At 32.7% G+C, this 24,843-nt stretch overlaps 1 protein-coding gene across 9 annotated transcripts in view; it reads right to left on the reverse strand.

The window, feature by feature from the left end:
- Window positions 1-24,843, reverse strand: part of LOC126757347 (sodium/potassium-transporting ATPase subunit beta-1-interacting protein) — a 265,042-nt gene that overhangs the window by 89,215 nt on the left and 150,984 nt on the right. For 4 of the 9 annotated variants that reach the window (XM_050471177.1, XM_050471178.1, XM_050471176.1 and 1 more), the window contains 3 exons: window positions 23,799-23,996; window positions 23,628-23,688; window positions 238-6,287 (listed from right to left, as the gene is read on the reverse strand). In XM_050471177.1, coding sequence (XP_050327134.1) covers window positions 3,415-6,287; window positions 23,628-23,688; window positions 23,799-23,996 — 3,132 coding nt within the window. In that variant the 3' untranslated portion in view covers window positions 238-3,414. Of the gene's footprint in view, window positions 1-237; window positions 6,288-23,627; window positions 23,689-23,798; window positions 23,997-24,843 lie in introns of those variants that run through there. The other 5 variants (XR_007666727.1, XM_050471179.1, XM_050471182.1 and 2 more) reach the window with 4 other exon arrangements.

Raw genomic sequence — 24,843 nt, forward strand, 5'->3', positions numbered from 1 at the left:
TTTTTTAAGTTAAGGCCTAAATGCTGACTAAGGCAATATTTTCGTAATTTAGATATGAGAAATAAATCAAATAATTTTGTTTCAAGTTTTCAATAATTTAGCAGCTTGAAATATTTGCGACGTAATTTTTTATCATTTAAAAATTTACGTTCAAATGATTTTTATTATAAAAATTTTTAAAGTAATTTTTTTTTTTATAATATTTCCATTTTATTCACTTTTGCTCTCGTATATATATTCTTATTCCTATCAATTATTATGTCCACCGTTATGTCTATAGATTTTTTCTGCAGAGTCAATCATACTTAGGCAGAGTCTATAACGGTCTCAAGTTTCTCAACTGTATGTTTAAAGGTATTATATGTACCGTTACGAAATTAGTTCTAAAATCCTTTCTTCATCTGGCATTCAGTTACTATATCTTGTTTCACTATTATCTGTTTTGGTACACCTATTTTCTTCAATAACTGTTCCAGTGTCGAAAATATCGACCTAAAACTCCCTCTATACCGTATCTGAAGCTTTGTCTATACGAGAGTCCTCATCAGCTTGCATAAATGCATCAGATAGACCTGCATATTTGAGTCAATAGAGAAATCTGTGCTTTTATGTATCTCTTTCTAGTTCAGATAAAGACATGTACCTATAGGTCTTTCTGTAGCGTTAACTGGCACATATGCTGTGAGTACCGTTACTACTTCTATTTGCAACTGTATCAGCATCTATCTCTATCTCTCTGAAGCTCTCCAAATACCTTTATTTGCATTTTTAGCATTTATCTTTATCTATCTGAAGTTCTCTATGTACCTTTATTTATTGCCATTTATCCTTCTGTATCTTTCATTGCATCTTATTATAAAACTATCTGTCTCTAAAATATTCTCATTTCCTGTGTCTTCATATTTACATTTTTTATAAGAACCTTCTCTGCTTTTTCTTTCTCAAAAGCAGTGGTGCCTCTCTCTTTTTCTATCTCTTTTCGTTCATAAGATCATTTTTCTCCATTGTCAACCTATTTCTATTGCTTTCTCTTAATGTAAATCCATCGCTCACTTTCCAGAAAATATTTTTGTCCACTATTTTCATATTAAAAATTATTTACCCAAATCTCAATGCTGATTCCTCTCATACCCTCATCAAAAATATTTTACGGTCACGGTGTCAATACTATTTTTCAAAACTCAATGTCGTTCTCTATAAATCTCTCACTAATTTTCTGCACTATTTCCGTATTTAAAATTACTTTTCCAAATTTTAGTATTTGATCCCTCTCATTCTCTTACAAACAATATTTTTCAGCGCTGTTTCAATATTAATATTAAATTTTCAAAATATTGATGCTACTTTTTAGTCTATCCTTATCTTTCGTCTAACCGTAAGCTTAGTCCCACTCTGTTTTTTTTTAAACTATTGCCATTTCTTACATCTCTCATTCATTTATGTTTACTTCCTTCCTTTACTTCTCTCCTGCAACACTGTAGCAACATTCTTTTCTCATTATCAGCACTAGCAACATTTGCCCATTGTATACATGTTGCTAACGCCGTCGTTGGCGCTTATAAATTTAAATTTTACATTAAAGCTAAGCTAATCGTATTTGTGGCTCGAGTTTTGTGAGCGTTTTCAACATTTACATACATAAATTATTGCTTAAGTCCGTTAGAAACAAATCAAATACCCATTTCAGTATTATTTCAAGAACTAAGGTTATTGTACATACAATAAAGTATATATATATAAAGTGTATATATATATCATGTACATACATGTATATATGTATATAAACAAATAAGTAAATATGTACATATATGTGTGTGTTCGTTATATAACATAAAAATAATTTACAAAGTCAATTTTCAGTACAGAAATAGGAAGTGTACATGTAAGTATTTATATAACTGTATATTTCTATAAATGTGTGTGTGTGTGTCGAGGTTAACAAATTCAGTTTTAATACACAAACTAACAACACCAAATATTTTTAAACATTTTTTTTCGTACAAATTTTTGGATTAACACATTTTTAGTACACAACATGAAGTTAATTTTTGTTGTTGTTTTTGTTTTAACTTTTAAGCAAAAATTTTCATGCCATTAGCAAACATTCTGCTGCATTTTTTAACTTCATTACAAAATTCGCATGGCATTTACATACTTTTTTACTTGGCAGCCGCTTGGCAATGCGATTTCTATGCATTTAGCAACATGTTGCGGCAACATCTCTTTAGTAGCAACAGCAACATCAGCGCATGCAACAAGCGTGGCGTATACGCTTGCATCGCGCACAACAACAATGACGCGGCGAGAGAGCGATGAGAGCGCAGGCATGCTAAGTAACGGTAGCGTTTCAATTGAGTGAGTGAGAGAGAGAGCGTATAGGTTTGAGAGCGCACGCTGAGTTTGTGTGCGAAAGCGCGCATTTGAGCAGCATAGAGAGAGAGTGTGTGTGTGTGTGTTTGATAGAAGCTTTAACAACCATTCAACCGTTAATGTGAGAGCAATAAATCAACTCAGCAATCGTAGTCTACCAGTCTAGAAAATGGAAATTAGTTTGCTTTAAATAAAAGTAAACAAAGAGTAAAATGCAAATCAAAATTTAATGGCATGAAGAGGGAATGAAAACGAAATTGTATGTATAAGCATGAGTTGAGCGGCTGAAGGAGTGACATGAGAGAGAGAGAGAGAGCAGAGACGAAAAGGCAATGAAATTAAGGTGGAAAAATGAAAGCTTCGCAATGAGTAGAGCAAAACCATCTAAATGAAATGAAAGCTTTAAAAAGTTGTGAAAGTTTCTCAGAAATAGTGGCAGTTCTCAGTGACTTTGGAGAGGCAGTAAGTGCAATATGAAACGGTTTTGGAAAGTGAAAAGTGTCTGGCAAACAATGCCAATCTAATGATCCACAAAAACTTTAATTTTTCCTCTAACTTTTACTTTCTTTTATTAAAAAAGCTTTGCAGTTTTTTGGCTAGTAGCTTTCAGAGCTTTAGACTAATAGTTAGGAGTAAGTAAAGTGGTCGCTAGAGCGAGTAACGCTCAGCTTTCTTATTATACAGATAGTGACATTGAACTTTCAATTAAACGAAGACTTAAATGTTTATGCTTTTTGGGTCTAAATGAATTTACAAATATATAATTTCAAATTCTAATCTCCGGTTTTCTAATTTACTATAAGTCTTTCTTTATTAGATATGAGTTAGCTCAAATCAGCGCAAGCTTCCTATGTCTCATCCAATTAATTTTGAGGTTGTAAACTCTTTCATTAGTCAAGCTACACCTTTCCAACTAACCATTTTGTCAAAGAATCTGTCTAGCAAAGCTGGCTCATACTAGCTAACTCAATAACGCGTGCGATCATTAAGACTTCGTACCTTTTGTGTATCCAACACTGTACTACTCACTTTCCCAGCCTCTGCCTATGCCAACTGATCACCGCCAACATTTCCACCGCCCTCAACTACGCCACTACCACCATTGCCTCCACTAACGCAGCCGCCGCCACCGCCACCGCCAACACCGTCAGTGCCACTAGTGGCTACAACGCCACTTTGGACGGCGAAGTCGCGCTCGTAGACCAAGCTACCGCGTATTACGCCCTCCCCACCCGACATCGAATTGCAATAGGAACGTGGACGCACACGACCGGCGGCATCACGCCGACCACTACGTCGATTTACATGCGGCGCCGCTTCGGCATTAACTTGCGCCTGCTGCTGCTGTGACTGCGTCGGCGCATCAACAGCTTTGGCATCACGCCGCATCGAGCCGGTTGTGCTTGATGCGGAGGCCAAACGATCATAACTCTTGGCGCGCACAATGCTGAAGCCTGCGTCCACTATGTAGCCGGGCGGCGCGTCACGCACTTGATCGCAAAAATTCGCCGACGTGTTCACATGATGCGCAGCCGGCTGCGCTGGCTGATGGTGGTGGTAATTATGCGACTGTTGCTGTTGTTGTTGACGTTGACGACGTGCAATACGCGAAGCGACCGGCGAACGTGGCACATACTGTGTGGGCATGGCATATTTTTCGGTCACCTCCGGTGAGAGATCCGGATAGGGCGCATGACCGGAACGTGGTTGGAAAATGTGTGGACGTGGCGCAGGAGGTGGTGGAGGCGTAACCTCTGAGGGTGAAATGGGTGTGTCGAATGAATGTGCCGGTATGGTGGGTAATGGAATGTTTGTGGGTCGTGGCGGCTGCTTGGCGACTGGGCTCATCAAGTGTGACTGATATGGCGCAGACATGGGCGGCGACGTATGCGTGGGTACCGGTGGTGGCACCGGTATGGGCTTGTTGTAGGCTGGATGGAATGGTAGGCCGTTCTGTTGGTAGAGAAAACGATTGGCAGGATTCAGTAGTGGCTGTGGCGAATGCTGCGTTTGCGCGCCTGACACAACCTGCGCGCTTTGCTGTAGTTGTTGTTGTTGCTGCTGCATATGTGGTGGACCCGGTGAATGCATCAGCATTTGCTGTGACGCTTGCGGTGGCGACGGGTAATTGTAGGCAGGTTGCAGCACCGCGCCGCGCTCTAAAAGTATCTCACCACCGCCACCGTTCTCCGGCAGCGGCGGTGGCGGCGCCAGCTGTGAAATGCTGCGCGCAAACTGCGGCAGCGCATTATTGTTGATGGTATTTGGACTAGCATTGTTGTTGTTGTTGTTATTGTTAGGCGACATCTGTGCGCCGGCGTACGAGTTCAACGACACATACGAAGGATTATTATTCTGGCCGACAAAGAGCGCGCCCGGTGTTGGCTTCTGGAAGGGCACATAAGTGACGCCATCGTCGGTTTTGAAATTCTGCAGCGAGAAATTGTCATCCTCCAGACCTTCTTCAAGGTTGCGCGACAAACGCTCATTGGACATTTGTGTATATTTGATATCGGGACGGTGTACGTTAGTCATGGAACCGCCGGTGCCGGTTCCGGTGCCAGTGCCAGCGCTGCTGCCATTCAGGCTCGCAGCGCCACTGCCATTGTTAATGAAACTGCTGTAGCTCGTGGACTTGGGTGGTTTGGGTTTGGCGTGTATGCGCGCGAAATGGCCGCCACCGACGCCGCTGCCCATGCTACCGTTATTATTATTATTATTCATATAGTTAGCGGGATTACTTAGCACAATGTTATTGTTAATGTTGTTGTTGTTGTTGTTAATGCCACTATGATTACTGTAATTATTATTCAGGCTATTGCTGAGGCTAAACTGACTATTGCTAAGCGGACTGAGCGTGGCCTGCGACGAGGCGGACGTCATGCCACCACCGACGCCAGCGACACGCCCATAACCACCGACGCTGCCACCGCCTACACTCGCGCCCACACTTCTACCACCGCCACCCATGTGTCCACCAACACCACCGCCACCACTACGACTACCCCCCACACTACCTCCGCCGCTGCCTGCGTAACCGAACCCAACACCGGGGCCCGCGCCGCCGCCGACACCGCGCAAGCTCTGTGTCAAATTCAAATTGGAATTCTGCAGCGAAGCGTACGAGAGCGACGAGGTCGTGTTGTCGTGCGTCGAGGAGTTCGGTGTGCCAACTTGCTGTTGTTGTTGATATGTTGTTGTGCCGTTCAAGAACTGTCGTCGATTGCTGTTCGTATACAGCTGATCCGCCTTGGCGGTGCTGTCGTCATAATAATGCTGCGCGCCATGCAAATTGGCGGTATGCGTCTGTGGCAGCGATTGCTGCCGCTGCAACATCTCCGTCGCCACCACAATCGTATTGCCCGTCGTGGCGCCGATCTTATTGCTACTCTTCGGACTGTAAAGTATGCGGGTTAAAGTGCTATTTTTGCTCGCGCTGTGATAGTTGCTGTTGCCATCGCCGCCGCCACGACCTTTCTTTGACGCGCCGCCGCCGCCACCGCCACCGCCGACGCCATTGCCACCGCTCTGGCTATTGCTGCGGCTGTGGCTGCGGCTGCGACTATTGCTCTGACTGTGACTATGACTCTGTCTCTGACTCTGACCTTGACTATGACTATGGCTATGGCTGTTGTTGCTGATGCTGTTTGTGTGTATTAGAAATGTGTTACTGTTAAAATTATTTGGTTGCTGATGATGGTGGAGTTGTTGCTGCTGCAGTTGCAGTTGCTGTTGTTGCGCATGAATTTGGTGGTTGTGGTTGTTATTGTTAAGTGGTGCTTGGTGATTGTTGTGATGCTTATTTGAGAGCAATGTAGCGCTAGCGCTAGCCGAGGTCGGTATGCTGCTGTAGCTCACGTACATTGGATGGACCACCGTGTGCTGGGGACTCTTGGCGTCGCCATTCACGAAATCGACTGTAAACCAAAGAATTATAATTGTTGTAGATTGGCTTGTTGTTGGCATATGGAACTGTTTTTTTTTTAGTCAGTTGCTTGTTTGATTTTGATTTTTTCTTTTCTATTTTTTTTTTTTTTTTATTTTTATTAATTTTAATATTTTTCATTTGAATTTTGTCAGTTTTTTATTTTACAAATTTTCATTTTTTTTACTAAAAAGTAATTTTGAATTTTTAAATCGAAAATAAATATTCAAATATAATTTACAAAATTATTTTGTTCTCATTTGTGGGCTTGCACAAAAATAAATAAAAAATTATAATTAAATTTTGATGATGTTTGTTGTTAAGTTGTGTGTTTGATTTTTCTTCTGTTTGCATTTTCTTTTCTTTGTTTTTTGTTTTTTAATGTTTATGTGAATATGTGGCAATGTGTTTGGTTATTGTATAGTCGATATAATGATGTTTATATATATATACTTTACATACATAAATAGGTACATGTCGTTATGCTTGCGGGACATTCAATAGATTTACAACATACATACATACGTACATAATTACAAATACACACATATAAACGATAAATTGGCGTTCGGGAAATAATAACAGTTCGTAATTATATAAAGTTTATGCAAATGTTTTCGTGTCACAATTGATAAATATATATTTATAGTTTTCGATCTTTAATTTTATACACAAAACAATTAGTAAGGTGCTTGCAAGTGAGTGATGATAATGTTGCTCTAAAAAAGTTCAGCAGTTTTTGAAAACTGAGCGGAAATATGCAACCTTTCTTTCTTCTAAAAAAATTCTAAAAAAATCGTACAACTTCTCCACTAAGATATAAACTAAAGCCTCTCCTATTAGAATAGATAGTTGATTGACACCTCATATAGCCTGATGCTTTGCTAGCAAAGCTTTCTGCGAAATATTTTGAGACTAGTGATTGCATTTATGTGGCCTAAGGTAAATTCAGACTCAATCGGACACGGAATACTATCAATTGGAATCCACAAGGCTCACGAAACCTCTCTTTCATCTAAAAAAATCGGCTGAGCTTCTTCCCTAATACACAACACTGATCTCTCTAATATCTTCAGATAGCCTAAAGGTTTGTTAGCGAAGCCTTTTAATTTTAGTGAGTCGACCCTCTCTCTTCAGTTCACCAACTAATGACAACAAGTTCTAACGTAAAAGTAAAGCTCTATATGGATTTTGGGCGTGATTTACTTTCTATTTCAATATAAGAAACTATTTCTGTAAAATATTTTCAAACGAGTGACTTTATGTGGCAAGAGGAAGAGATTATTTTGAAAATTATTAAATGAAGTTATGAAAGTAGCAAACCCAGCTTACGACTCCACATGGTCTATTGGCGCTACACAAGTGTCATCCATTCCATACTAACAAAACGAAAAAGTTCCATACCAGCAAAACGAAAAGTGTTGCGTTAAACCCCCGAAACACATGCAACTGGTCTGTATGTATTGAAAACTACATCGACAGAGGCTCTGAAAGTAATTCTCGATATCTGGCCAATTCATATACATATTTAATTGAAGGATGAAGCCATACTGACGGCAAGCTCGCTTGCGATTTTTGGTCACTGAAGCCAAACTCGACGTCACTGCGGGCATGTCGTTTTACTCGACTTTGATAATGAAATCAGGCTAAATTGGTAAAGCACCCACAAAAGGAGATACAGGAGGAATTAAACACATGTAAAAAATAATGAACCAGCGGATCTGTGAACCACAGTTTCAGTGGCGAAATCTACGTATTCACCGATGGATTAAAGGAGAAATGGGAATACAAACAGTTCTCTTCTATAGTAATCCATACGCAGCGGCTAGTTTCAAACTAAATGACTATATAATTTTTTCATGCGGAAATTGTTAGCAGAATGTACCAATTGTGCTTCTGGTTTCAAGTCCATAAACCTTCTATTGGACAGCCAAGAGACAATTAAGCCCATCCCTAGCGTATATACTAAGGCTCACTGTGTTAGGTTATGCAAGCAGGTCATAACTAAAATCTCATTACGTAAATCGGTTAATATTATCTGGGTAACCAGCGATATAGGAAAAAAGGGACCGAAAAGGCAAACAAGTTGGCCGCTCCCTGTTTGAAGTAATGAAACTTGAGCAACTCAGGTCTTGGAACACTAACAACACAGTGCACACCGCAAAGTTCCTTTGGGGTAGTGTTGATAATGAGCCGTGATGGCTGGGCACCCACTCTTAAGATCCCATTTTCCAAAAATTGAAAAGCTGGCCGAGATGGCACATCTGTGGCACCCAATGCTCCAACTTCAGAGACATGAGGCAGCTGAGAGGAAAAACATAAGGTTTTTTACCACATGCACTGAGTTGCTGGATAAGGATTAATTTGGTTTGCACCAAGGAGCACAATCAACCAACCAAGGAAAGTGCCATACAAGTTAATCTCGAATTTCCCATTGACTTCATCGGTCGTAAAATGCAAAGAGCAAATATTAAATTTTGTTTTAAACTTGGGAAAACGTTTACTGAAACATTTCAAATGATGAAAAAGTTTATGGTGATCAGTGCCTATCCAGAAGCCCGGCCAAAATCAAAAAAGAGTAAAAAATAAAGACAATGCTGATTTGACGATTCCGAGCACCGAGAGTTCGTCCCATCTGGCCAAACGATTAATGCTGTGTTTTACCTTGGTGTTAACGTCTTTTGTCACGCAGTCGTGCTCGACACAATACCGTGAGGCAGCCTGGCGCCTGTTGCACAATAATGCGCCGTGTCATCGGTCGACGCTTGTCACTAATTTTTTGACAAAAAACTCCATATTAACCATTAATCACTCACCCAACTCACCTGAACTGTCACCCTGTGATTTTTACCTATTTGGAAAACTTCATTTGCCCATGAAAGGACACTGGTTTTAGGACATTTCAGCTATCCAAAAGGCGACGACCGATATTCTCAAGAGCATTCCGAAAAATTACCTTAAACACTCATTTGAAATGCTAATTGATTTTGATAAAAAAATATAACTTTTGAAAAATATTAATTTTTTGTTGTTTTTTTTAACAGTCCTGTTTCTTTTGGAGCAGACTTTGTATGTGCTCTAAGGTCGTTTACAGAGCTTCAGACTTACTTGGTTGAATTTTTAAGTAAAAAGAGCGTCACCAAGAGATTCGCAATGAAAGATATGCGCTTTTTTATGATGACCGCAATGGATTGATACTGATAATGAAGAAAGGTCAGATTCATTGAAATAGATGAATAATCAGGCGGTAAACGTACCGAAAGCGAAAACTCTATCAGACAGTCGGTAATTAATCGGACAGTGATGACTAAGTGTCAGTTTATTCTTGTTCGTTTTTTGAAAGAAAAATCATTGATACATGGCATCATGACCTAAAGTAGCTTTTCTGACAATTAGTACTTCTATTCTTAATTTTTCTTTTAAATTGTGCTATAATATTCTAAATGATTTATATCGAGCCCACCAAACTAGGGGAGGACTTACTTCAGCAGTTTGGGCAAATTCGAACCTAAGCATAAAGTGACTCTTTCGCAGCAGAGGGAACTTCACTTCGACTATTTTTCTTTTGAAAGAAACTCTTCTTCGTCTCCTCTTCGACTATGTCGCTAAGCTATTTCTGACGTAAATCTCAAACGTATCTCCTTTCTCACTTCTTTCACTGCTGCAATCTTCTTCGCAATCACTCTACATTAAATCAATTTAAACTCAAGGATTCACAAATAAAGTGAGCACACACTCATTGACACAAACATTAGCACAGATGACATTGAGCACCGAGCAAATAACAAATAACAAATGATTTCTTCTATTTTTCAATAAAAATATAAACACAATTTATGTATGCTCAGCACATGATAACGCTTGATATACAGACGATGAATTAGACATACAGCAACATATATACAACGAAAAAGCAACAAAACAACAGATCTGAATGCAGCTCTGCGGTTTTTCGTTGCAGAAAGATGAATGAGTTTCAAATTAAAGTGAAAAGTTGGAAATGTAAGCAAACAAAAAACGATGATAGCAAGACAAAGGGTGAGCAGAGAGAGAGTGAAAGTGGATATAAATTTGATGTGGCAGGCAAACAAAGCATACCGACTTAACTTTTGATACAGATGGAGGGATATGGTATACATATCTATTGTATATATATTTTTTTCAAATAAAATAAAAAAATAAAAAGTTGACTAAGGTTATATAGTATGTTGCAGCTTAAACAATACATTAGTGAAATTGTGGTCGGATTAGTAGCACATGCGTTACATATATACATATTTATATAGAATTATTTGTATGTGGCGCTTATATAATGGTTTAGTACGAGGGTGAATTAATTACTTGAGGCCGAAGGATAAACAAAAGCTTCAATCAAATTTGAAAGGATGAGTGATGATTTCCATTAATACCAAGGCAAAATATTTTCATACAAATGGATTTTTAAGTTTTGGTTGAACGTGCGAGTCATGCAAAACATTTAGTCTGGGCAGAAAGTAATTTTTTAAGAAATAGCGCAATAGATCGCTGACTTATGTATATAAAGTAAGTTAAAATTGTAAATAATAAATAGACTTCTTATTAGTAAAACGCACGTCAAAAGTAAAAAAATAGCAATAATAATTGTAAAAATTATTTATTTTTATTAAGGTTTAAATTATAAAATTTTTTGGAATTAATATTGTTAAAAAATATATGTATTAAAAAAAAAAATCTTCCAAATAATAAAAAAACTATGAAAAACAATTGTTTCTCTAATAGAACTTTTTTTAACAATTTAAAGAATTTACAAAAAATTTTGTATTCTAAATATTATTTAGTCCAATATTAATATTTAAAATTTTAATTATATATAAAAAAGTATTTTTATTAAAAGAATCTTTAAAATAAAAAAAAAAACAACTAAAAACACCGAAAAAATTTTTTTCCAAAAAGTATTTAGTTCTTTCAATAATTTAAAATTTTTTTTAAAAATATTAAATATAAAAATCATTTATTTCAATTAAGCATCAAATTTAAATTATTTTTTGAATAAATACAATTAAATAATACAAAACGAAACATTTTTTTCTAACATAATAATAAAAAAATATAAAAAAAATGAAAAATATATATTAATAATAAAAAATATTATATATATTATATAAATGTTTTATAAATGAATTTAAATAATAAAAACAATTTTTTTTTGTAATTAAATAATTAAAAAAAAAATTGTAATAAAATTAAAACATTAAATAATAAAAAGAGACACTTTTTTTCTAAGATAATAAAAAAATCAAAAAAAATTATATATTTTACAATTTTTTTTATAAATAAAACTAAAGAATAAGAAAAAAAATTATTTTTTTTGTTACTAAATAATTAAAAAAAATTTGAATAAAATTAAAAATTAAATAATAAAAAAAGAAACTTTTTTTCTAACATAACAATACCTATAAAAAAAGTAAAAAAAAATAAAAAAAAAATTATATACAATTTTTTTATAAATAAAATTAAATAATGAAAAAACAAATTTTTTTTGTAATTAAATAATTAAAAAAAAAAATTAATAAAATTAAAAACTTAAATAATAATAAAAGAGACACTTTTTTTCTAAGATAATAAAAAAAATGTTTTGAAATCAAAAAAAGTATATATTATACAATTTTTTTATAAATAAAATTAAAGAATAAAAAAAACTATTTTTTTTGTTATTAAATAATTAAAAAAAATTAATAAAATTGAAAAATTCAAAATATATGTATATATATTAGAAGCATTTTTTATAAATAAAATTAAGTAATAAAAAAAACTTTTTTTGTAAATGAGAAGTTAAGAAAAATTTTTATTAAAACTAAAAAATTTAAAAAAAATATTTATATGTTAAAAACAAATTTAAAAATAAAATTAAATAACAAAAAAAAACATTTTAAAATATAACAAAAAAATTTAATAAAATTAAAAATTATAAAAAACTTTTAATAATAAAAATATATTTATTAAGAAATTATTTTATTTATTTTTCATTAAATCAAAAATAATTTTTAAAAATTTTCAAAAAGTATTCTTACTTACAGTATAAGAAATTAAGAAGAAATATCAATGCTAAAACTTATTTATATAATTAAAATCATTTTTCAATAAATGTAATTAAATAAAAAAAAAAAAAATTTATTAAAAAATAGGATCTATAATATAATAAAAATTAAAAATTGCGAAGATAATTATTTTCGAAAAAATCTGTTTTTTCTTTAAACATTATAATAAATTACAAAAATATTAAATGAAAAAATTATAATAATAATAATAAAAAATCAAATCAAATAAATAATCAAACCAAATAAAAAAATCATAAAAGAATCAAAAAAAAATAATTAAATTAAATTTTACCATAATTATTTTTAATAATTGTAAAAAAAAATATGCAAATAATTTGTATTAAAAAAGAGAATTTTTAAAACAATAAAAAAATTGTGAAAATTAAACTTTTATTAACAAATTATAAAAATAAAATTAATTCTAAAAATTATTCATTTCGCTTAAGGATTGAATTTAATAACTTTTTCATTAAATAATAAAATAATTTTAAATTTTTAAAAAATCTGCATAAAACACAAAATCTAGAACACAAGTTTTTCAAGCTCATTATTTTACTTTCAACTTTTTTACTACTTTCTAGCCAAACTTATTACTAACTGCCCAAAACTAAACGCTTCTTCAAATGCTTAACTATATATTTACATATAATGACATGAGTGGGTGAGTAATGTCTTGTGAGAAGAAAAAAAATTAAAAACAAAATTATGTATAAAAGTGAAACCCACAAGCAGTTGTCTTGGTAATCAATTTGATAGACAATTTTAATTACAAAATATTAAAATTAATATAATAAAAGGTAAATATTATATTGGAGAAAATATACGTATTAAGTAAAAATTGTATTAAGTCATTATGTAAAATAAAAAAATATAATTGCAAGAAAACTACTAATTTTATTAAAATTTTGTTTGAATTAATTTTATTAATTTTTTTTTTGTTTTGTATTAATTTTATTAATTTTCTATTTAGCCGTTGGTGTGTGGCGAAAGCATTTGGTGGCAGATTTCGACTTTTTGAGACGGTAGTGAGCAGGAAATATTTTTATTTAATTTATTGACATTATTATTTATTATTTTAAAAAAATTAAAAAATTAATACCGCATCTATGTGAAATCGATAATCTGAGTACACTTCTGAGTTGGTTGTTTGATTTTTTCGGATTTTATTTCAAAAATGCTAAAAACATTTTTTTATTTTTGTGAATTATGTGTTTATAAAGTTAGATTATTTATAATTGATTGAAAAACTATTTGTGCTATCGCTGTTATATTAACTTTTTTATTATTTATTTTAACGAAGATTTATTTTATTAATCGTTTGTAATAAATTATATGCATATATTATATGTGCGATGGAATTTTTTTGCTTTCGTTTCTAAAAATTTATATAAAAAATAATTTGTATAAGTTTAAGAAAAATATTTTTTGAACTTTCTCAGAATAGAATATTTAGCTTAATCTACGAATTTCAAACGATTAATTTGATAAAATTTCCACTTTTTTCTTTTTCAATAAAAATTTTAATAATTGTCCATAAATCCATCAATGACGAACTGTCCAGAACAACATACTCAGATTAGGAGCAGCAACCCAAAATATCATACTTGTATTGGCACGTGTACCAACAAAACACCGAACTCGACATCTTGAATAATTCATAATATCATTTATAAAATCATACCTGGCCGCTCATAACAAAAAATCTTATTCTTACGTTTGCGGAAAAACCGACATATAGAGGAACCTACAAATTATATGCTAGAACTGAAGCACTAAAGGAGTTCATAAGAAGATTTTCGTGACAAAAATATGAGAAGAGATTGGAAAACTACAAACCGGTTTAAAGATCAAGATATTGTTGTAGTTATTGCAGCGGTAGAAATCATTACGGATGTATCTTTGAGGAATGCTGGAATTGACAATCCTTGGCCGATTAAAAATCTAAGTCCGTTTCGGTGTTTCGGTAGACATAATTGTCGTGGGAATGGTGTTGACATTCCTTGACCGGTTACAAATTCGTGTTTGTTTCGGTACCGTTGAAAAATTATAGTCTTGCTTAGTGATAGTGCAAGGTTTAATGACAACATTATCGGTTATCTATCGGTTATCCGGTATCGGTACCGGTTCCGAAGACAAAAACCGTATGCTTGGTATAATTATTATATCAGGCACGATTATGAAAATAATTAAGAGTTTGAAGTTATTTGCCGCGATAAAGTAGTTTAAGATGCTCATGTTAAGATCAACCTCTTCTTTGAAAAAATATATTTATATATATAAATATAGGTCTGCCTAATCACTATATTTTCTATTTTCAATATTTTGTGATATATGTGGTAGGATTTTTTAGAATATGTTGCCTACAAATTTAAGAAAAACAAGTAAGGAAGGCCTAAGTTCGGGTGTCACCGAACATTTTATACTCTCGTATGATAAAGTGATAATCGAGATTTCATTATACGTCATTTACATATTTCTCAAATACCGTATTTGTGTAAAGTTTTATTCCGCTATCATCATTGGTTCCTAATGTTTATACTCGTATTATACAGAGAAGGCATCAGATGGAATTCAAAATAGCTTTATATTGGAAGAAGGCGTGGTTGTGAACCGATTTCACCCATATTTCGTACATGTCATCAGGGTGTTAAGAAAATATTATATACCGAATTTCATTGAAATCGGTCTAGTAGCTCCTGAGATATGGTTCTTTGTCCATAAGTGGGCGGCGCCACGCCCATTTTCAATTTTTAAAAAAAGCCTGGGTGCAGCTTCCTTCTGCAATTTCTTCCGTAAAATTTAGTGTTTCTGACGTTTTTTGTTAGTCCGTTAACGCACTTTTAGTGATTTTGAACATAACCTTTGTATGGGAGGTGGGCGTGGTTATTATCCGATTTCTTCCATTTTTGAACTGTATATGGAAATACCTGAAGAAAACGACTTTGTAGACTTTGGTTGACATAGCTATAGTAGTTTCCGAGATATGTACAAAAAACTTAGTAGGGGGCGGGGCCACGCCCACTTTTCCAAAAAAATTACTTCCAAATATGTCCCTCCCTAATGCGATCCTTTGTGCCAAATTTCATTTTAATATCTTTATTTATGGCTTAGTTATGACACTTTATAGGTTTTCGGTTTCCGCCATTTTGTGGGCGTGGCAGTGTGCAGATTTTGCTCATCTTCGAATGGAGCCAAGGAATACGTGTACCAAGTTTCATCATGATATCTCAATTTTTACTCAAGTTACAGCTTGCACGGACGGACGGGACAGACGGACGGACGGACAGACAGACATCCGGATTTCGACTCTACTCGTCGCCCTGATCACTTTGGTATATATAACCCTATATCTGACTCTTTTAGTTTTAGGACTTACAAACAACCGTTATGTGAACAAAACTATAATACTCTCGTTAGCAACATTGTTGCGAGAGTATAAAAACTCAAAAATATTGAAAAAGCGTATCTTCAAACTGATATTCTTTTATTGTGTCTCGATAGACAAACTTTTGAGTTTCGATTCAATATGTCTTTATTTTTGTTTTTCCTTTATTTTTTTAGAGTCTATTGGTATTGTTTCTTATTCTTACTAACTCTTGTAATATATCATTCTGACGAAAGATCTAATTGCCTGAAATATTTCTAGTGGGACTGAAAATTCTTCAATAATATTGCTTAAGAATGCTGAAAAGTGTATTATTTTGTAGAAACAAACGATTCGAACAAGCTATATTTTAAGTATTCTAGGAAGAACAGACGTCGGCAGCCTGCAGCAAGGTCTTCTGAGTATTCACTAGAAGCTAATTGATCACTCAATAATTTCTTTGGCCGACTTAAGATCTGCAGTTTTCGGTAATGAACCGGATAAATATTCATCTATTTAAAGTAAATCTCACATCAATTCATTATATCAAGAGCAGGGTTTATTAAAGTTTGTAACATCCAGAACAACTGAATATGTTCAGCGTGATGGGCTGAGTCAATTGAGCCTTGTCCGTTTCACTTTCCCTACGCGATGTAATCCCTCAGTTTCTTAGATATCCATCTCATATTTTGCATACGTGCTTTTCTTCTAAGGAAGCTGTCCAATTGTTTGAACCGCTGATACCGAAGTACTATTGCATATATATGATTGATCAAAATTACGAAAAAATCTTTTTATACCTTAATACACTTTAAGAAATGCACGTGTGAAGGGTACTAAAGCTTCGGTGGAGCTGATCACTTTTTCTTTTTAAATACTTCTTCACTTTGGCCATAAATCTAGCTGATTTACTTTGAAGAGATAATGATGGGCATATATAGTACATCGAGCTTACTACATACTAAGAATTGTGCTAAGCGTGCACTTCTCCTGTGACTTTTCGTTTAACTTCAAGATATTCTTTTCTTTCTACTCTGTCCTTTCGCACTCAAGACTATTTTTTACACCAATTTCTGCCAATTAATGGCGGGGTTGATAAAAAAAAATATTTTTGCAAAGCTGCACACATATTTATGTACATATGCACAGTTATTTTTATCTCGCTTAAGGACACATAATTTGTCACTGCCAACGGCGTGTGGCCGCCAGCAAACAGGCAAGTGTGCTTGCTGTGAGATTATGAGCGCCTTGCTGTCGGTAATCTCATGAAATTCATATCACTGTTTGCACACTTTTTTGCCATGCGTGTGTACACATAGTCGTGTGTATGTGTGTGTGTGACACGAGATTTGCATAGTAAGACACGGCACGCAAGAATCGAGCAAGAGAAAGCGTCGTAAAGAAGCCATTGGCAGTGAAATGCCAAAAAAGTGCAAGAACACATAAAGGCACATGCGAACATGTGTGTATTCAAGCATATATGTGTGTGTGTGTACTTTTAACGGCATATTGCTCGAATGCATGTCAAGGTACATAGTTGTGCATACAAAGCAGGGGCAGCACGGTTGCATGCGCACCCTTTTTCTTGCATTTGTGAATTTTTTCGATTTTACTTTTATTTCTGCTTTAAATATTTTATTTTTCACTGTTTTTTCTTGCCCCGCTTTATTCATCTTTACTTTTACGCTTTTTTAGCTTGCGTGCAGTGTGCTTTTTTCTTCGCTTCGCAATCTTTGTCATTTTGCTTTCATTTTCACTTTTCTTCGCATGCATTCGTTGGAAAATTGCGATTTCACTTCCGCGCTTTTGTTTGCCTACAAAAGGCTAAGGCCCGCCAGTTCAAACCAGGAATATGCAAAAGCTCTGTAAACATGTGTTCCGTCATCGTCGGTTTGTGTATAAGTGAGTATGTGTGTGTTCGTTTGAGCGCGTTAAGTGTTGTGTAGCAAGCTTTGCAGTTTACTCGTAAAGCTTGTGTGCGTAATCGACCACTGTACCGTTACTGCTAGCGGCTGTAACAGGCGCACAAACGCTTTGATACAGCTTATAGCTGCGTAACTGTTCAATAGGGCGGGGTTTAGATGGCTGGTAGGAAATTTCATACTTTTAGCATGATTAGTAAAAACTATTTCTTACTAATTACGGTTTTAAAGCTGAGTATAAATAAGTAAAATTCTTTGGCCATCGTATTGGTAAGGCAGACTCCGAACAACTGATCAAATTTGACCCAAATTGGTTTATATAAACTGCTGCGCAAACCGAATAAAATATTTTTCCACATTGGCATAGTCAAGTTTTTATGAATATGACAACGAAACTGCCGAACAGTCTAGCGTATGGTGCTTCAAAAAGAAGCCGAAGCCGATGAAACTATAATTCACTGAAAGCCATCCCAGCCGAGGCTTAAAATATATACATAGTATGTATGTATGCCATATCGGGAATTGTATAAAGAGTTGACATGCTTGTGTTGGCTGAGAAGTTTACTTATTTTGAAGCCGATAGTAAAGATTTATATTAAAATACATGAAAATGTTGTTTAGTTTGACAGTCCGAGTTAATTTTGATCAGCTAGTATATCAATGATAATAAAGAAGTATGCAATTAAAAGGTTTGTACGAGTATATACCATGAGTTGGCTACAACATCTTTTCTGTCTTAACTTCTTCAATAATAACTTAAAACATCTATTTAGTACTCACAGGGTTACACACAGTACAGTGGCGTGCAATAATAGAGAATAAATTATATATTTTTTAAATTTATAGAAAGAAAAATGTTTATGCACAGTACCATAAAAAATGGACTTCTATGATACTTAAGTAAGTTTACAGTTGAAAATGTGCCATAGGAGGGTTGCCATTTGATTAAAAATTTTATTTTAATACAATTATCAATAGAGTATGATAATGTGTTAATAAGAGAATTAAACTAAAGAGATTAGTGGAGATATTTTTGACAAGAGTTGCCACTTGTTCGCAATTTTTTATACAATTGTATTTGTAATGTAAGCGAAATATTGTAATATGGACACCAATATATGAGTTTAAAAAATAATTTTTCAAAATGTTGCCACCTGTAAAACTTTTTTAAGCGCGGTATTAAAAAACAAACGGCTGCACTGATATTTAAGAAAGCTTTTAGTTGCAAATATTTTTTATAGTGTTGCCATTTGTTTAAAAATTTAAATTTCATCATCAAAAAAAAATAATAATAATCATAAGAAAATTTATAAATTAAATTAAAAAAATTAATTTAATGGAATAAAATAATTGTAATAATTCCATTTAAGAAACTTCATTGCTAGAAACATTCTAAGAAGAGTTGCCACTGATTTGCGTTTTTGTAAAAAATTAAATTTAAAAAATAAGTAAAATATTCAAATATGAACGAGGTAAATTTAATATTTTTAATTATGTAAAAATTAAGTCAGAAAATAGTTGCCACCTATTTTAAAAATGAATTGAAAGAAGTTGATAAAATAAACTCAGTATTTTAGTAGTGGATATCAAAGCACAAATGTTTAAGAAACATAAGTATTTATGAGATGGTTGCCACTTTTTTCAATTTTTTATAAATGAAAAATTAAAAGAAAATTTAAATGTTGAAATACGGAGGCCCAAAAATGTGTTTAAGAAATGTGGCGACATATTTTTTGAAAGAGTTGCCACCTGTTTAAAAAATATATAGTGAGAACAAAACAAATAAACTTAGTATTCCAATAGTGGATATCAATGTAGAAATGCTTAAGAATCATGAGTATTTTTGAGAAGGTTGCCACTTTTTTCAATTTCAATAAATGAAAAATTAAAAAAGAATTGTAATGTTGATATACGGACGGCGTATTGTTTTGGAGCGTTGCCACCTGTTTAAAAAATATTTAAAGCGAATGAACAAAAAAAGAAGTGAAGAAAATAAAAAAAAAAATTATTCTTGTTCATTAATGACTATTGCAAGGCTGAAAATCCTCAACAACTTCTACTCTTGAAAAAAAACCTGCAAAGGAGCTTTACAATGTTTTAATTCATTAAAATAACACATACATAAATTCAAATCGTGAAATCTTCATAGAAGCCCCAAAATATTTTTATGCTGCTATTTTCTCACGCAATACTGTATATGTATCTGTGAGTGAGCATCAACATTCACAAGCTGAAACTGTGCCGACACAACCAGCACCAAAGGCTTTTAATCGTCGTCAATGTAGTATGTCACTCATACGCACTGTATGCCATAAAATTGCTATACACCAGGACAACGGTGGGAGCTAAGCCAGCTGTCATATTGGAACGCGATTTGCGCAAAGACACAAAAAATGTATTATATTTATAAATTAGACTGACAATGTCAGACGTGATGGTTGGGGCCTTATTAAAAAAAAATTATAATTTCCATCTGTATATTTTTTGGTTATTTTTTAGTTAGTTGTAGTATTTTATGACAACACAAAAAATATTTTATTAAAATATAGAAAGTTCAAATATGTAATACAATCAGAATTTTCCAAATCGACTTATATTCTTTAGTCAGAATGCTACACTTCTTGCTCCACTTGCATATATAAATACATGTACATATATAGTATGTAAATTAAGGAGGCTATCAAACATACAAAAAAGTTGCTACTTAATACTTCAAAATTCTTTAGCCTTACCCTAATGTTGTTATATTCAAAGACGTTTCATATCCTTATAAGCAATCAAAAAAATATTTTTTAACGAAAATTTAAACTGAAAGCTGTTTTTGTACTAAATTTTACGGACCACCCTAATATTCGTCAATATAAACATACAAAAAATATATACATATTTTCCAACGATTAAAAAAAATTAAACTGAAACCCTTTTTTCCTAAATATTACGAACCACCCTAATATTCGTACATATAAACACGCACACTAGAACTATATCTAACACATTTAACTGCTTACCCCACTCGCATGCGCCGTCTATGTGGCAAGCGCGAGGATAAGTACTGAGACGCACACTTTGGAGGACTTTCTGCTGGCGAGTGAACTACAGGCGTGCTGCAACCAAACTAGTCCACACATAAGGATGTATGTACATATGTATGTATGCCTATATGTGTAGGCGGGTATATGTTTCATTCATACTTGACATTTTGAGTTGGGTGCGACGGCTGCGACTGGCAGCACAACTGACTGCTGATGAGCACATTTCTGCCCGTTTCACTTGGAAATCACCACCAACAACAACGGCCGCAACACAAACAAAAAGGGAGCACACATATACATGTGACAGCGAAATGAATGGCAATGCAAATTTCCTTTATGCGGAGATAGTTAGCTGCCTGCACTTGAATTGATTTGTAAAGCAGCATTTGACTCGACTGTCACACAAAGAAAAGGCCGTGCAAGTGTACATATACATATGTATGTATGCAAGCGTGTGTGTGTGCGTGGCAGGAAAAATGGCTCAACAAACAAGCGCCAGTCAAGCCAGCAACTGATAGCCGACTTTATGCATACAAATGTGTGTGGGAGTTGGATTTAACCAGCTTTTTTGTCGCACGCCGTCACGGTTGCGTCGTCGCTGTTGGTGGCAATGAAAACGAAAACGAAATGAGTTTAAAAAACTGCAGTTTCTATGCGTTGGCGGTGCGGTGCAGTGGGGCGCGTTGTGAAAGTGAAAAGTTTCTCGTTTGACACTAATGTCAATATGAAGGTGAGTGATGTCGATATTGCTGCTGCTGGTGGGCGCACATCACTTCGGGGTTATTATGTTTGTTTTGACAGTGGCATTGAGCGAGGGATTTCTGCAGCAAAAGAAAGCAGTTTTTTGAAAGCGAAAGCAGACATATGTCACGAAAAAGAGTTTGAAGGAACTTTGTAGTTGAGAGGTTTCGAATTTAGTACTTGATGGCTTTCTAGAGTCCATTTAAATGATAACAATAGCATGGCAGTAAATTGAGACTAAACAGCTTTTAGTAGTAAGACGTCTAAAAGCGCAAGTGAGGTTTTATTGTAACTCTCTTATTAAGGCTTGCTTAAATCAGTAAGCGATATGGAAAGCTCATTTCATGAATGAGAAGGTCAGAAAAATACTAAAAACGAATTATTAACAGTCAAAGAGAAAACCCTCCCGCAAAAAATTCATTTTAGATGTGGAATATAAAATTTTTACTATTTTTATGTAACGGTATTTATTAATAAATAATCGTTTTATACAAATCTCAAAAGCTTGAGCTGCTCGAGGAATATATAATAGATATATATCAATATACATATATGCAAACAGAATTCTATTTTTGAAATGGACTGGACAAGAAACCTCAAAAGTTATCGATATATTATAATTAAGTTGTTGTTTTTGCATTATTGTTCAAATTAAATTCGAAAATATCAACTTTTAACATAAAAGAAAATGCTAACCTGCGATTAAAACAAATTTATCGAAATCGAATTTATCGATGACCTTAATTTTTTTATCGATACAATTTTTTTTAATTTCAGAGAGCTTATTTCGATGACGGAATGAGTAACTTTTCCTGAATACATCAAACCATACATAAAAAAATCCGATATGATAAATTTGCATTTTCTATTTTTTATGTTAACTGTGGAGATACACCAAACGTTCGATACATTATAATTATATTGTTGTTTTTGCATTATTGTTCAAATGAAAATCGAAAATATCAACTTTTAACATAAAAGCAAGTGCTGACTTTCGATTAAAACAAATTTATCGAAATCGATTTTAATCGACTACCTGAATTTTTTATCGATAAATATTTTTCGATTTAAAGAAAACTTTTTTCACTGGCGGTATGGGTATGAACTGCGTTTTTTTCCTCTCAAATCGAATTATTTTTTAATAAATTAACTACTATTAACTATTCCTGAATATTTCAAAACATAACCGATATTATAAGATTGCATTTTCTAATTTTTTGGTATATAGTACATATATGATGCCATATATTTTCATATAAAGCTGTTAAGGAACCGCAAAATTTATCGATATATTATATTTTTATTGTTGTTTTTGCGTTATTTTCTATATTAAAATCGAAAATATCAAATCTTATCACATAAGCAAGTGTTGGCATTCAATTAAAACAAATTTATCGAAAACGATTTTTATCGAATACTTGAACTTTTTATCGAAAAATACATTTTGATTAAAACACGTTTTTTTTCGCTAGCGGAATGAGTAGAAACTGCGTTTTTTCGTTTTTCACCCCTCAAATAAAATTATTTTACAAAACCGATTATTTCTGAATATTTTAAAAACATAAACGATATTATAAGTTTGCACTTTTTATGGAGAGCATATTTCTTTTATAAAAAAACTTTTACACAATAATGTTTTTACTGAAGTAATATTAATTTTTTTTTTTGCATTCTTATATTTTTTTAACTAATTCCATTTTACTGCCCGCTGGGTATCATTTAATTTTTAATAATTATTTGATTGTTATATTTATTTCCTAGTTTTTTATATAGTGAAAACTTTAATATTTAATATTTTTTTATGAAGTTCAGTAGTTTAAATTACAAACGCGCTATTTTTTACTCTTTGTTTTAATTTATTATTTTTTTTATATTTTTTTCTTATTTTGTTTTATTAAACTTTTAATATCATTTTTTCAGTGTTTTTTTACTATTGGTATTTTTGCCATTCTTGTTCACCTTTGTTATATTTTCAATATTTTTTTATAGTTCCATATTATTTTTTAAACTTATTTTTTTAATACTTTTGTGTTAGTTTCACAAGATTTTTGCATAAAAAAATATTTTTTTTATTTATTTTTTATTATATAAAAGTCGAAATCTGCACCAAATCTAATTCACACCTATTAATTGAAATTATTTCCTACTAATTTGTTTAAAAAAAAATATGTAATAATTAAAAAATGTTCAACTTACATCTGTCATCTTCATCGAGGAATATGTAACTTATTAATATGGCGCCTAAAATACCAAGTAACTGAAAAAAGTTGAGAGAAAATATTTATAAAATATTAAAAAATCGTTACATATTAAGAGATATTACATAGATTCATAAAAGGAAAGCAATGTTCTTAGGTCATTACTCACCGCTAAAGCGCATTGCACACCCGACTGTACAATTTCGACTATAGTATAATCTAATAAGCAATCGTCCACACGTTCCGGACGTATTGGACGAAATGGATCATCGGAGGTGATATTGACTGGATATGTTGGCTTGCAACCATAACCGTTCACCTCAAACCAGGAGACGCTACCGGTGCCCAAATTTAGCAGGTCGCTGTCCTATTGAGAGAAAAGAAATTTGGGGGGAAATATGATGCGAGACAAAGAATATGTTAGAAACGTATGTATTATTTTAATGAAAAATGTTTTTTTTGGAAAGCATAGGCGGTTAGCAAATATAAAATTAACAAAAATTATAAAATTAAAAAAAAATTATTAAAAAAAAAAAATAAAATAATGAAAAATAAAAAATAAATAAATACGGAATTGATGAATGAGAGAAAAAAATATTTTTTAATATAAAACGCCATTATAACTAAATTTTTTCACAAAACAAATTGATAAAATATACTAACAATTTTTTATTAAAAAAATGCATTACTTATTTCCAAAATTTTTTAATTACTATTTTTAAAATATTATAAAAAAAGATTATTAAAAAACTTTATTTTTTTATAAATATCTCCTTTAAAAAAATATTTTTTTATTTATTCTGCATTATTATATTTGCTATAAATTTTTTTTTTTAATTTTCAAAAAATAAATATTAGAAAAAAATTGTAATACCTTTTATGAAAAATAGTTTCCAATAGTTTTTTTAATATTTTTCAAAAAAATTGTAATTACTTTTTGTTAAAATATATTATATATTTTTTAAATCTTAGAGTATATTTCGTATAATTTTTTTTCAATTTAAAACTATTACAAAAAAATTTGAAATAATTTTTATGAAAAGTATTTTTTAATATTTTTCAAAAAATGTAATTACCTTTTGTTAAATTTTTTTTTGATTTTAAAGTCTATATAGTTTATTAATTTTTTGAATCTTATTACATATTTCCTATACTAAAATGTTTCTAAAAACAAAAACTATGTTTTTATGAGAAATATTTTTAATAATTTTTAC

The sequence above is a fragment of the Bactrocera neohumeralis genome, chromosome 4, assembly GCF_024586455.1.
Source record: "Bactrocera neohumeralis isolate Rockhampton chromosome 4, APGP_CSIRO_Bneo_wtdbg2-racon-allhic-juicebox.fasta_v2, whole genome shotgun sequence".
NCBI lineage: Eukaryota > Metazoa > Arthropoda > Insecta > Diptera > Tephritidae > Bactrocera > Bactrocera neohumeralis.